Source organism: Typopeltis vanoorti, chromosome 14 (assembly GCF_054136105.1).
Source record: "Typopeltis vanoorti isolate ZY-2024b chromosome 14, IOZ_Tvanoo_1.0, whole genome shotgun sequence".
NCBI classification, from domain to species: domain Eukaryota; kingdom Metazoa; phylum Arthropoda; class Arachnida; order Uropygi; family Thelyphonidae; genus Typopeltis; species Typopeltis vanoorti.
In genome coordinates this window covers 48,360,992-48,376,647 of record NC_143562.1, presented here as the reverse complement: position 1 = coordinate 48,376,647, position 15,656 = coordinate 48,360,992, and the positions used below count along the sequence as shown (strand labels likewise).

Sequence of the window (15,656 nt, the reverse complement as noted above, 5' to 3'; positions counted from 1 at the left end):
GTTAAAAGAAGTTATTTTAATTCAATTTTAATATTGCTATTTAAATTTAAATCTTATAGTCTAAAATTGAAACCCCACAATCCAGAAATTCTTCTCTACAGATCGAACATGGCAATTTTTCCAGATACTTCACGCATGACAGATATAGTGTATCGTTTTATAGAATGCATCAAGGTATTATGTTAACTCCAGATAATAGGCACTCCAGTCATACCATCCACTATCCGACAAACTGACTCTGGAATGAAGGATAATGAATGTAGTGGACAGATCTGATGTACTGTGAGGTAATGTGAAAGAACAAGAAATGGTAGGGGATCTTCTGAACTGAAAACTGTGTACCATAAGTAACAGAAAAGAAATGAGAGGAACATGGACAGAGAAATCAGATAATTCAGGATGGCGTGGGTTACTGCATGAAAATTATGGAGAATAGATACAGAAGTGAATGTGTTAGTGGGCAAGAAAGGGTAGAGATGTCCTGGGATGGAATGAAACGTTACGGTCTCAGGAGAGCTGTTGGTTCAAGAAGAGACTGAGGAGTGTATTGAGAAAATAGACCAGAGAACTTGTGTAGGTAGGACTTGTTATGACATCAGAAATGGTCTATGTTTTATAGACCATTTCTGAGTATCTGAAATAAGGCAAGTGAAACTGTTGCAATGATCGGGTTTATTCGCCCCAAAACCATCGGAATAAGTGAGACTTGGTTGAATAAACTTGATATCCTGACAGGAATAGAGATGGACGATTATGATAGTTTTCGTGGAGACAGTCAGAGAAGAAAGGATTGAATAGGATGAATTGTTTTAATGGTAGCAGAAGAGATATCCATTTAAGGTGAAGATATAAGGCACAAAGAGTGGGAATGGTTTTGTAGCAGTATGCTGCAAGGTAGATGTGGAGACGATGAAATATTTACTTGGGTATTGTTGCAGATCTAGTGTAACGTAGAAGGCAGTGAGTAAGAAATGTATACACAAATTTGTCTGGTAAATATGAAACGAATTATTATTATGTGTGATTTCAATTATGTTAATATTTATTGAAATGAGATACGATGATGTATCTGCGAGAAAAGAGAATGAGTTTTTGAAATTTCTGAGAGAAAACAACCCTAAGCAGAACGTAACAGACGCCACACGTTTCCAGCAATATCTTGGAAAGGCGAACTGGATGAAAGGGAGATTAATGCTTCTTGCCGAGTGCTAGTACTCAAGAACTATATACGAGAGAAAAACTAGAATGTATTCCAAACGTCAGCAGGGTAAATACGTAGGATGTGAAAGGTCTGAAATAAGGGATGAGTCAGGCACTCTGGAAGAATTTACTATGGCAGAAGCAGCAGCACAAATGGCAATAACCAGGTGCGTGACATTTCTTTGTATAAGTAATGTCGTGGAGAGGTAGAATACCTACTTGGTGAAAGTAATAACAGGCCAGTACGAGCAACGGTTAGGTCATGAGGCTGAAAAGAACCCTACTGAAATTCTTTCGATGGGTGTCGAATAGATTATATTGTTTGGTCAAAATAGTAGAATACTAACAACTGCACAGAATATAGTTGATTAAAGATTTCATCAATGTATTTCATTCTTCTGAATGTAACATCGTGCAGATGAATGCATTGGGAAGGAAGGAGAAGGAGGAAGAGGAGAGAGAGAGAGAGAGAGAGAGAGAGAGAGAGAGAGAGAGAGAGAGAGAGAGATGGTGAGTGAACAAGTAGTATATGTGGAACTAAATAAACCAACATTAGTACGGCTATAGGGCTTGATGGAATACCACGTGTTTTAACATGGCATGCCGCTGAGTTATGATAGTTTTTGATACGAGACTTGCATTGGATCGAGTTCCAAAGGCGTACAAAGAGGGTAACTCTTTCCCCTTCATAACCTAGGTGATAATAATAAAACTATTATATCTAGAATTGCAAAGGCCTTTAATAGATTGACATGTGACAAGCTGGTAATTTAACTGCTAAGAATGAAGTTGGAGAGTAGATTAGTGCGTAACTTAAGAGACTGGTTGACTGACAGGATTCAAAAAGTTGTGAATGCAGGAGCTATTTCCCAAAAGAGGAAAACTACAAGTAATGAGCCCGAAGGGTGGATGTGTTCGGTTCATTGCTGTTTAAGTTGTATTTAAACGATATTGGGAGGGGATTAAAAGGTTATATGCAAGTATTTGCAGATCAAGCAAATTTGGGGAGAACTATTAGGAGTGAAGAAGTTGTGGTGGCTTTGCAAGAGGACTTGAATGAGCTGTCTAATTTGTCGAATGAGTGGGTTACAGGTTCAGTGTTGTAAAGTGTCAAGTTTAAATTTTCGGAAACAAAAATTGGGGAGGAAGAGTATATAATTTGTGAGAATTTCTGGCAGGAAGTAGTGTAGATGAGAGATCATGAAGTGATTGTGGATAAGGACCTAAAATTTTGGGGAAACCATTTCTAAAACAGTGAGGGAAGCATAGAGGTTTATGGCAACGAAGTGAAGTATACTGAGGTGTAGAAGTCAAGATGTTATAGTTCCTTTGTATAAAGCTTGATCAAGCCACACATGGATTACTGTGCACAGATTTGGTCACCTACGTTTCAAAATGAATGAAGCGATATTGGAAACGACCCGAGGCGAATGGCAAAGATCGATTGTGATCACTAGAGTGTTGAGTAAATATGTTTCAATCACATTCCTTCTCCTACCCAACAGTCCCTGTAATTTGCACTTCCTCAATCTTTCGGATATGAATAAGGAAGTGCAGTTTAGACATCCTCAATCCTTCTGATTGAGAAGTGCAAATTGAAGAGACTATCGGATAGGAAAAGAAAGGGAATATGATTCAGACACATATGCGTTACTAAGAAGTTATTACAATCAATGTGAATGAGGTTTTAAATAGAATAGGGTATACAGGGGTAAAACTAGAGGTCATTTCGGAAGTTGTATAAGGGTATTGTGAGCAAGACGGTAGGAAGTAAGTTTTTTGCTTCCATGGAGATGTGATGATGATGATGATGATAATAATAACCATAGCTATTTTATTAATTAAATTATTTTGGCACTATATTTCGTGTTAAAGACCAAACAGACCAGTGAACATTGAGATATCTCTTTATTCAAATAACACAGTTCGTTTCATAGACTGTCATATTTCCAATATTTTAACAAATCAGTAAAACAGAATAAAGCTATTATTGGAAGGTGGTAAACAGGAACATTCTAAATTAAAGTGAGATGAATTTCGAGAGATTAAAATTAGGGATTTATATATACATTTTTTTTTCAATCAGAAAATATATATTTTAAATCTATTCGTAGGGAAGTTTTCGGCCTAATGAATTATGAGGCACACGACAACTGTACCTGATATTTTTTAATTTGGAAAAAGAAGAAAAAGACGAATAAATTCTTTCCTTTCAGTGTATTAAACAGATTTCTTTTTTAAGTGTGTGTGTGTGTGTGTGTGTGTGTGTGTGTGTGTGTGTGTGTGTGTGTGTGTGTGTGTGTGTGTGTGTGTGTGTGTGTGTGTGTGTGTGTGTGTGTGTGTGTGTGTGTGTGTGTGTGTGTGTGTGTGTGTGTGTGTGTGTGTGTGTGTGTGTGTGTGTGTGTGTGTGCCAGCTATGTTAACGATTATTGCTTTAGAAAGTAATACTGAAATGATGAAGCTAAAATTTATTAATCGCATCGCAAGTTTTTGCACTTGTCAAATGCGCATTGACACAAACAATTTTAACTTCAGAGGTAATTTTTGTGATTTCTATCGCGAAGTGTACTTATTTATTATTTTATGATGTAAAATATTTCTAATGTCAGCCTACCTCTATAAACTGCCAAAATACTTAAAACCTGCTGTGGTACGTACATTTTCACTCCGATGTGCGTGGATTTAAATAGTGTTATTAAACTGCCCTCTGAAGGAAGTTAATGCCTCATGTGCCTCATGGAAGGTAATCTTCGCATTATATTATTTTTATTGTATATATGGATAGCAAAGAAAGAAATAATAAATAATATTTGAAAAATAAAATAAACTGATACAAATCAGTAATGTTCTTTAAAAGACTTAAATTCTACTTAAAATTTAAATCCACTTTTGCTAAATTTATTATTATTATTATTATTATTATTATTATTATTATTATTATTATTATTATTATTCCCATAATTGATACACAGTCAAAACAAGATATCATTTAAACAACAATTTGACTGGTGATACAGAACAATTCAGATTATACTAAGAATCTAAGAATAGTCCGTCAGGTAGCGTTGTAAAATATGGACTGTTCCAGGTAATACTGTTTTTTTGTAGGCCATATGGGGTCACTTCGATCATGTTTAATTGCTGTAAATAATTGGATAGATTCTTTGAATTTTCACTAAGTGCACCGATAACTATTCGGATGACTTTGGTGTGTTTAAGCCACAGTCGGCCAATTTCAATTGCCCTATCCCGATATTTAGTAATTTTTTTCCAGTTCTTTGTTGTTAATGTTTATTATTGTTGTTAATTTGTTGTTAATGTTTATTAACTGGCATCTGATCAGTGAGATGCTAGATTTTGTTCCCAACACCACCGTCTCCGAAACCATAAAACACAGCTTCATGAAAGACGCAAAACCTATCCAACAACTTGCAAACGACTTTAACCAATACTTTGCAGACTCTATCCAAGAACTGCACAGCAATATTCCCCCAATCACAATACGAGACCCTCCACTTGGGCCAAAATCAAAACAGTCATTATGGTTCCCAACCATAAAAGAAGCAGAACTCCTCTCTGTAATACATCAAATCAAACCAATAAAGGCCCAGGAATTGATGGTATCAGACCTAAAGATATAAAGCAACGTGCAACTATCTTAAGTCCTATAATACTAAAATTAATAAATAAAATATTTAAAACAGGACAGATACCAACTATGCTAAAGACCGCCATATTCACACCCATATACACACACGGAAAAAGAAATTTAATCTGTAATTACAGACCCATAGCAACATTACCAATTATTAATCAAATTATGGAGCGGATCATACTGAAGAAACTCACAGCATACACTGAGATATTTCATATTATCCCCAAAACACAATATGGTTTTCAGAAAAATAAGGGAAAAAAATCTCTCTTGGAAGACTTTACAGACGTAATTAATACCGCCGTAGACAAAAACAAAATTGCTGCGGTGTGTGTATCGATTTAACTAAAGCATTTGACACACTGACACATCAAACCTTGTTAGAAAAGCTGAAGCATGTTGGAATAGACGGGCCTCTTCACAGGTGGTTTACAAACTATCTTCAAAATAGAAAGCACATTACAGTTTCGGTTCAATCCGAAGCAGAGAGCTACCAGTATCCTGTGGAGTACCACAGGGAGCTGTTCTCTCCCCAGCTCTATTCAACATTTACAAGCACGATATTAAACAGCTACCACTCAAAGGTAAGATATTCCGATACGAGGACGATACAGCAATAATATCCATCCATAATAACGCAAGTATAGTGCAAACAAATATGCAACATGATATAAATCTGATCATAGACTGGTTCAGAAAAAACTGCATACACCTAAACTCAGAAAATACAAAATTAATGATATTCAGAAAACCACCGACTCAACCAGTTGGTAACAAATATATAACCATCCGTCATCCACTTTCCAACATAGAAAACACACAGAACAGTAAAACCACTACAATCACACAGGTTGAAACAATACGATACCTTGGAATTTACTTCGATGCAGATATGAACTGGATAGCTACATAAACCATCTACAAAACAAAAACTCCGTATTTTCCACGAATAAGTGGCAAACTCTACATGTTAGAAGACATAGTTCCCATTCGCCTGAAAACACTAATATACAAAACCCTATGCCAAAATATACTAAGATACGCTATAACAGCCTATACTTTCTGTGCACCCTACAAATTAAATAGATTAATGTCGCTACAGTACAAAATGATAAAACTGATCTTTTGGGAAGAAAAAGAAAATAACGACCTTATATACATTGCAATGTCGGAACATAAAATACTGACAGCAAAACATTTATGTCACTATGTAGCTTTGCTAAAATATTATTTCGATGCCAACTACAGGACAGTCAGAAATTCATACCCTATAACACGACCTCAGACTACTAATTATATCACATATAAATACAGTAATCACTACGGAAAAGCCACGCGAAACTTCTACATCCCAGATGTAGATAATCAAATTACCTTTTAAATACAGAAACCTTACAAACTACAATAGCCTGAAAAGAGCTCTAAGGTGGGGGGGGGGGTGGGGGGGGGGGGGGGTGGGGGGGGGGGGGGGTGGGGGGGGGGGGGGGTGGGGGGGGGGGGGGGTGGGGGGGGGGGGGGGTGGGGGGGGGGGGGGGTGGGGGGGGGGGGGGGTGGGGGGGGGGGGGGGTGGGGGGGGGGGGGGGTGGGGGGGGGGGGGGGTGGGGGGGGGGGGGGGTGGGGGGGGGGGGGGGTGGGGGGGGGGGGGGGTGGGGGGGGGGGGGGGTGGGGGGGGGGGGGGGTGGGGGGGGGGGGGGGTGGGGGGGGGGGGGGGTGGGGGGGGGGGGGGGTGGGGGGGGGGGGGGGTGGGGGGGGGGGGGGGTGGGGGGGGGGGGGGGTGGGGGGGGGGGGGGGTGGGGGGGGGGGGGGGTGGGGGGGGGGGGGGGTGGGGGGGGGGGGGGGTGGGGGGGGGGGGGGGTGGGGGGGGGGGGGGGTGGGGGGGGGGGGGGGTGGGGGGGGGGGGGGGTGGGGGGGGGGGGGGGTGGGGGGGAAAATTAAAAAATAGAAGGTTAATATGGCAAAATCAAATATAAGCATAGTGAAGTACAAAAATTTAATAAGGAAAAAATATTTTGTCGTTTAATGCTTTGCATAAAGCTATTTTAATGTTTGACTATTTATTTTATTATTTTATTTTATCAAAACGTTTTCTGAATTACTTCGTTTAACTTTATCTATTACCATTTGAAATACAAAATTTCCCTTTGCTGTATTCTGTACAGAGAACCCTTCATGAGTACACTAAAAGACACACTTCTAGGAAAAAGTCAAGGACATCACAGTATGAAGGACAAACATCGATGACTGTAGTAGTATCCTACGGGACGTGCGAACAAATGCATACGATTGCTATCAATAATTTTGGACCATTCTTCCTGTAGGCATGCACAACTTAAATGCAAGGAGATCGTGGACTGTTGTAGGGTAGAAGACCCTTGAGCATGTACAGTGCAACATGGTAGCTCTTTGCACCACAGATCGACGGTGCACGTTGGCTTGAGTAATGCGAGGCTTTCGTATTGCGGTCCTACTATGAAATGTTGTGAGCCTCGCTTCTAAATGTTTTGTGGAGATTCGTGTTCCAGTCGATACCTGGAAATCCTCATTCACCATGTCGGCCGATGAATGACGCTTTTTACATATTATCCTTCGTATCACCCTACGGTCACATTCGGTGAGTGTAGTGGGTCGTCTATTGCGGGTAGACTTGCAATTGAATCCCAGAGCTTCCATCTCAGTGTGGTATCACTGATTGTTGACCTACGATGGCCCAATTTATCAACAATGTTTCGAACAGATCGGCCTGCATCATGACATCCCATCACAACGCCTCTTTCAAACTTAGAACGGCAATTACACAGGAACACAGTTACGCTGACTTGTAGTATCATATTCCTCTATTCTCCAATTTATTTCAACTACAAACACGTCACTCGTTACATTATACGATGCATCTTACTCACTGGGATGTCCAATGACTTCTTTTGAAGCAATGTACTTTCGTCAGCCAACTTGGCGACCGCTTTTTAGCCATTACGTAGTGACTGTGTATTTACTTATTCATCTTCGTCTTCCTTCTTGTCTGTCAAATAAAGGATATTAGCATTGAATCTTTTGAAGTAAGTGGAATTCAGCATTTTTTTATTAGGCATTTGTGTAACAAATCAAACTCTCGATAAGTAATATAATTATTTACTTATATTCTCCAAACGTTATCTCTCACAATCAGCAGGTGTTTTAAATGAATGATAATCGTTACCATTACTACACTGACCTTTCTGGAAAAACCTTGAGCTATGTCAAGTTTTTAAAGTCTTTCGTGAACTGAGATCCTTGGATATGGTCCAATTATTCAGTTCACGGATAGGGTGTTTTTTTTTTTTCTCTTTGAAGATGGAGAAATTCTTGACACAAGAATTCCGGACTATTGGAATCATTGTGTAATCTTGTAATCATTTTGATTACAGCATCAAAATGTACTTCAAAAAGTGAAGTCGTCAATTTTGAATTATGCACATACGAAAAATGATTTTCAGCAAGTTCCATCTATAAAATTCTGAGAAAAAGTGTTGTTCCGCATTCATAATAAATAAAATAAATCCACTAACACGTTTTATTCCCCTATATGGAGAAGGTGGGGCAGTCTGAGTCCCATCGAACTTTTTGTAAACTGAGGGAGAAATTCAATCTCCACGGGTAGGTGGTCAGCGATATCTATTTGAAGACTTCCGCTAATTATAAAAGAGATTAGCTGACGGGAAGGTTCACACGTGCTGCAATCTCGTGGTCCCTAACCATAACACAATATTTTTAATATCTGATTTAGCGTAGAGTTTTCGGGAAAGAAAAAAAAATCGCCTTGCCGTGCCAGTGATTGACTAAATTGGGAACAGGTCGAAAAAAGCTCCTCTACATAAGTGGTTCTCAATCTTTTTATGCTTCACGTACCTCACCCTCCCGGAAATGTGTATGTAACTGTCATACCTCTTGTATAGATAGCTAAGATAGATTTTATTTGCATTGTTATACTTTAAGTATAACAATGGGAATAAAATAAAACATATGCATACACATTAAATTTTGTATTCATAAATTACATATATCGATAAACACAAAGAGTGAGATGACAGTTTAACAAATCTTATAAAGTTATAAACATTTTACTGGGTAATCAGTGAGATGGTTGCGCTTGTTTACGCTTCACAGTTCATGAATGGTTGGGGTTTGCTAAGCTGGAGTCGCAAGTCATCTTCAACATCCAGCCTGTTCCAATATTTATTTTTAAAGCAGTTAAATATGAAAAACCAGTTTCACTTAAACAAATTGTGAAAGTTGACAAATATTTGACTGCAGTTTTCGACATTGGAATGGAGTAGGAATATTCGACAAAGTCGAATATTCCTACTCCATTCCAATCCAAAAACGAATCAATGGCTTTTTTGGAATGAATGTTTTTTAGACTATTGTCACAAGATATCTCATTCAATTCTTCTGTATTGGACAATGGACACTTACATTTTTTCAAACTAAATGTGAAGGTGTCGCGAATCCATTCTTGCGTTTTATTAGTGGATCGAAAATACTGCCTTATAAGAATTTTAAGAGTGCTTAAGTGAACGACTATTTGTTGTCTGATGTCTTCAAAGTCTATAATCGTTTGCTCATTTTCTTTAAGAAATAACTCTAGCCGCTGAGATCGGTAACGGATTTTTTTTTAATTCCGTTTTACCGGAGATATTTTTAAACTATGGCCTCTGTTTTCTTCTCAACATCAACATTATCTCCTTGCAATGATAAGTTACAAATATTCATTTTTTTCAACAATATCAGCTAAATAAGCTAACCGTAGAAGCCATTCTATTTAAAACTTAAAGATACATTCTAAGTCTTGTAGTCTCTAAGAAAGTCGAAACTCGTGGTCCATGAAAAAAGGCATACGTCATTGTGAAGTTCAAATAAACGGCAAAGAACATTTCTTCGTGACCACCAACATACTTCTGTGTGAAGCAATAATCTCTAATGCAGGCTGCCCATTTCTCCACAGATAATTGCAAAAAATCAAAACTTCAATGGTCGGATTTTGATGAAATTAATCATTTATACACGTTCAAGTTCCAGAACTCTTTTTAAATCGTCAGGGAGAATTTAGCTCTCAGCGCTTCACGGTGAACTTACAGGAATGAACTTACATTCTGGTGTAACGTGTTTTATACGAACTGCTAGTCCTGTGATATAACCACTCATTGCTTTTGCTCGGTCAGTACATACAGAAATATACTTTTTTTTTCAAGGTTTTTTCGGGCAAAAAAATTTATCAATCATATTAAAAATATCTTCACCCGTAGCTGAAGTTTTGAAAGGTTTACAAAATAAAATATCATAACTTGTACATATTTGGTCTGATGTATTACAATAAATAACTTTTATTATTAAAAGACCAGAAGATAAATGATAAAATATATATACAAAGAGCCAACAAGTTCCATTTTCTATCATTCACATGCTCCGTAATAGAGCCTTAAGGTCGATTTCAAAAGAAACAGAGGTACAGAGAGAACTGTCACTAATATCTAACACTCTATCGCTTAATGGATACCCTTCTAACATTTTAAACAAATGGCTATTTAAAGATAACCACCAACAACGTGTTACAGTACCCCAATATGTGTCCACAGCTGTCATTCCATATATTAATTCAGTTTCCACAAAATTGGCAAGAATTTTAAAAGCTCATAACATCAGAGTGGTTTTTAAACCAACTACCATGATCAGACAAATCTTAGGATCACCTAAAGATGAGGTACCTTTCTTCAAATATCCTGGAGTATATGAAATTCCATGCACGTATGGCTTTTCTTACATTGGTCAGACTTCGAGAAGTTTTGAAATAAGACAGAAGGAACATGTGGGGGATGTCAATCATAATAGAATCATCACATCTGGTTTAGCACATCATTTCTCAACATCAAATCACGTTATAGATTGGAAAAACAGTTCTATGGCTTACACCGAGAATGACTACAAATACAGAACTTTAAAAGAAGCAGCTGTGGTATCACGCACAGGCAATAATTTAAATAGAAATCAGGGCATTGTTCTTAAAGACATATGGAAAAACCTCATCATCTCTCTCAGTTCAACAGAATTACAATATGCAAACAACTACACAACACGTGGTCATGTACCGGTATCTGACTGAATCTTTCGAACACATGCACGCCTTCAAACAGAATGATCAAATGTAACGGCCTAACAGTTACTAAAGTGTATGTTTTTTGAAATGTAACTTAATGCATTTGTTTTCACACCAGTTCAGCCTTGAAAATGCTAGACAGTGGCTAGTGAAACTTTTTGGCTCTTTGTATATATATTTTAACATATATCTTCTGGTCTTTTAATAATAAAAGTTATTTATTTTAAAATAAAATATCTTCAAATATTGCATCCTGGAATTTTCCACGCACAAAAACAAGCAACTGAATTAGCCCAGCTACGCCTATCGACTCATCCACTTGTATAGCAATCTACGGGCTACACTTGAATAGCTTGCATGAGTTGGTCCTTAATATTACAGGCCATATCTTTCATTCTCCTGGAAACTGTGTCATTTGATAAAGCAATGGTTCTGACAAGGTTTCCCTCTTTTTGGCCTAACTTACAAGAAGCTATTTCTTCCACTGCTGGAAGAATGAGTGACTCGCCTATTGTGTGAGCCTTTTCGGCTTTCGCAGTTTGAAAGCTTACTTTGTAAGAAGCTTTAAGTGCAGTTTCATGTTCTTATACACCAGTAAAATGCTTAATGACGGTTTTTCTACCACTCAAGTCTTCTACAAGCCGTTCAAACTAGTTAAGGACTTATTTTTTAAATGTTCACTTTTTGTTTTAAAGTGTCGCCGTAAAAGAGACGGTTTCATAGAATTTTGTGACATGACCTCAGCGCAAACAACGCACTGTGAATTTATTTCTACTAAATTTTCTGTCCATGTAATGCCAAATTGTAAATATGAGTTCACGATATTTACGTTTGCTTTTTTTTATCGCTTGATTGTTTAACATTCTTTTAGTTACTGCTGAATCCACCTCTTTACTCACATGGGAAGATGACGTAGTTGTAGATGTAGAAGCAATAGACTCCACGTTACTTTTCGTCTTAATTATTCATTTATCCATGTTTCGACGCACTTTAGAAACACGTTCATTTAACTTCACAGTAAACTGACGAATAAAAAGCACAGCAAGTGAAATAAATCACAACAAATACGTAGAGCAGTAAGAAGTACATGCACTCACTTAGAAGGGATGTTTTGATTGGGCGATTAGTTGCTTGGGTCTCAGGTAGGGCAGGGGAGGAGGATTGTAGTTCATGTATGGACATGAACTACAATTCATGTCTATGTACAGACATGAACTACAGCGCTGCGCTTCGTTACTCAGTTCTCAGAAATTAATCAGTGTTGAACTTAACCACTTTGTTACTAGATCTAGCGACTTTTAAGCTCTGACTGCATACCCTCAAAAATTTTACCACATACTCCTAAGGGGTACGAGTACATCACTTTGAGAACCCCATTCTCTAGATAATTATTATGATATAATATAATATTAGCCGGCCTGGTTGGCCGAGTGGATAGCGCATCCACCCTCCATCCAAAAGGCTGCGGGTTCGAATCCCGCCGTGGGCATGGATGTTTGTGTTTATCTGTGGAAATATCAGTGGTGGTCGGCTGTAGATGGCGTTGGTGTAGTTGCGGTCAGTTGGTGATTGAATCTTGGAGACGGAGTTGTAGAGCACGTGACACCTCCCTCGATGAGTCCTTGGACTCCCTGGAGGTGTCAAAGAATAATAATAATAATAATCGAACCTTGATCATTCAACGGGCAGCCCAACTCTGTAAAGTGAAAATGCCATATGTCCACTGAGGTACACAGACTCTCAGTTACCGATTTTCAAAAAAACGATGAAAAGAAAAGTATTGTTATACAGAACGAAATGCATTCTTGGAAACCCAGGTTTTTAACACCTTGTTTCAAACATCGACCACAGAACTCACAATATTACTGACAAAATACGAGTGTTAGGGTTTATCATCACTAGATGGTGGATTTTGTTTAATATCTTTTCTTCTGAAAAGCTTTGATTCATTCGTCGTCTCGGCTCACAATTAGTAAAGGCTTGAAGAATGAAGATTGGTTAACAACTTGTCTTCAGAAACTTAACTAGTCCTAACGCAGCTCCACCTACTTCCCTTGTGGGGAACGAAAGATGTTAGAGGATTTATATTTTCTTGAAAATGAATTCCTTTGTTTGTATAGATTCTCATCATATTAATTTGTCCTATAGTAGATTAAATTAACTGTGGTTCTTGATCCTGTACGCAATACTTCATTTAATTATTAATTCAGCAATTCAAGAATAGCATGTATAAATAATACTTATTTTTCTTTATGAGTTTATCAATAATTTTATGTTCTAGATGAAGCTTTTTTTAAAATTTGAAATGCGAAGTGTATAAATAATCTGCTTCCAAATGTATGCTCTATAAACAAAAATAACTGATTACCATTCTTTACTAAAAAGACAATTTGCAAGTGTTAGAGCTAATTAGTTATATTTCTGAACTGTACAAACTGCTCATTGATGAAAATTGAGTTTTGACTGTGATGCTCCTCATATGTACCTGAACAAATTACAACTTCACGACTTTACTAAACTGTGGAAATAAATATCATCAATTATGTAGTAAACACGTTATGATGTAACTGATAAGAATCTCTCTCCTCACTCTCCTTTATGAAAGCACATCGCACACATGGAGCCATCTAGTGTCCAAGAGAAAAACTACATTTATTTATTTATTTAAAAATAAATAAATGTGTTCGAATTTCACATATTATTAAAGTGATTCAACAATTATTCTTATAAAACAAACGCTGACTAAAGAACTTGAATAAAAAGTTCATTAGAAAAAAAAAGACATTCGCATTTCAGAAATCTTCCAAGTTTTATAGCCACTAACGTGGTTCTTTAAATTCTTTACATTGTTTAAATAAAGATGCTAAGTCAACGGTAGAACTGCTTGTTCTTTATTTTAAATGCATTTAATATTTACCAGTTTTATTTGCTAATTAAAACAAATTTAGAACGACATTTTTTTCTGATTTCACGGTTTTCTGAATTTGTGATCAATCCTTACCTCACACTTATCACACATCGGGTGTGAATGACGAGATCAGTAGAATGAGAGAGAGTCAGACGAATTACTTATTCATGCATGCGTTTTATTTCTATTACGTATGGAATAAGTTTGAAGGACAATGAAGGTTTACATATGAGGAAAGAATAGCTATATGTACAATATCAAACGGATGCGAATTAAACATGTAAGTGTTTACTGCAATTCTTTTGCTATTTTTTATACTATTGGTATATTCAGTTCCTCAAACACGAACATCCGAAATTCTGACAAGATTGAGAAATTCTGACACGATTGAGATGTAGACTTATCTAATTCTTATTTTATCAACATATCAATCTTGTCAGAATTCCATACTCTAACTAACACCCACAATTACACACTCGAACCAAAGACACAACGTGGAGTCAGTGACAGATGTGTCACCCTTGGAAATTTCAAGGATTCTGTACTTTAACTCTAACCATCATCCAGAATTCCATACGCAAACAAAACCCTCATCTCACGTCACTGATGAATACTGCCACATTCCAGAATTCCATAATTAAACTATTACTCAATGACAATGACAATAACGTCCCTTTCTACTTCAAATCAATGACGTCACTTATTTACACCAAACGCACACATTTACACACACACACCCATGACACTGATATGACTTCTCCCACCCCATTTACACTATCCCTATTTGGTTTAAAGTAACCAACCAATCACGGCACGAATCCTTATCTTATCTTGATATTGATTTAGTTTAAAGTGACCCCACTACTACTAAACTACCATTCCTGCTATACACTGCTTCATAAGAAATCAACCACTCCCATGGGCAACATGCATCGTGCCATATAATGAATCACGTGCATGTAATTAGTACAAATTGGAAGAAGATGCTGCTAAGTCAATGAGACAGGTGAAAAGAAGAGAACTGACCGAGATTGAAAGAGGTGTTGTGATGGGATGCCATTTTAAAGGCTTATCTGTTCTGCAAATTGTTTACAAATTTGGCCATCCCATCAATAATCACTGAGATGGAAGCGCAAGGAGTCAACTGCAAGTGTTGCTCGCTTTGGACATCCCACCACACTCACCCAACGTGACCGTACAGTGCTACAAAGGATAATATATAAAAACTGCCATTCGTTGACCGACACGTTTTGCATGTCCCACATTATCGGAACCAAGATGCAGCATCGTCTTCTGTGGTGCAAAGAGCGTGTACAGTGGGACGTGGAAGTTTGCAAAGTTGTGTTATGGAGCGACAAATTACGTTACTCTTCAACTGAGAAGATGGAGGGTGTGTTGGATGCCTGGTGAATGTCTTTACAAAAGTGCGTAACCCCAACTATGAAATTCGAAGGTGGAGGTGTGATAATAGTTCCTGATAGAAAGGTTTGGCCTTGAACTTGGGTTTGTGGTGCTACGAACGTTCAACTCCAAGCGGTATCTGAACAATCTGGCAATGCAATGGTTCCAACTTTGTGGTGTTTCTTCGGAACTGACCATTGTTTCTTTCAGCAAGACAAGGCGTGTCATAAGGCTGCTGTTGAAACGTCGTGGTTACAATATTTTAAAATAAGAATGGAGTCGTCCCCATGCCGAAAATACATCATGAAATTACGTATAACATATTTAGTTAAAGATTTAGCCTTTGGGAATGATAAAAATAA

The 15,656-nt window shown here is 37.7% G+C and overlaps 1 protein-coding gene across 1 annotated transcript in view; it reads left to right on the top strand.

Moving 5' to 3' along the window:
• The first annotated feature begins 1,245 nt into the window (after positions 1 to 1,245).
• The window catches only part of LOC150099437 (cytochrome P450 4c3-like), an 80,522-nt gene continuing 66,111 nt past the window's right edge, over positions 1,246 to 15,656 (top strand). Inside the window, exon 1 of the mRNA XM_090404351.1 lies at positions 1,246 to 1,367. Coding sequence (XP_090260477.1) covers positions 1,246 to 1,367 — 122 coding nt within the window. The remainder of the gene's footprint in view (positions 1,368 to 15,656) is intronic.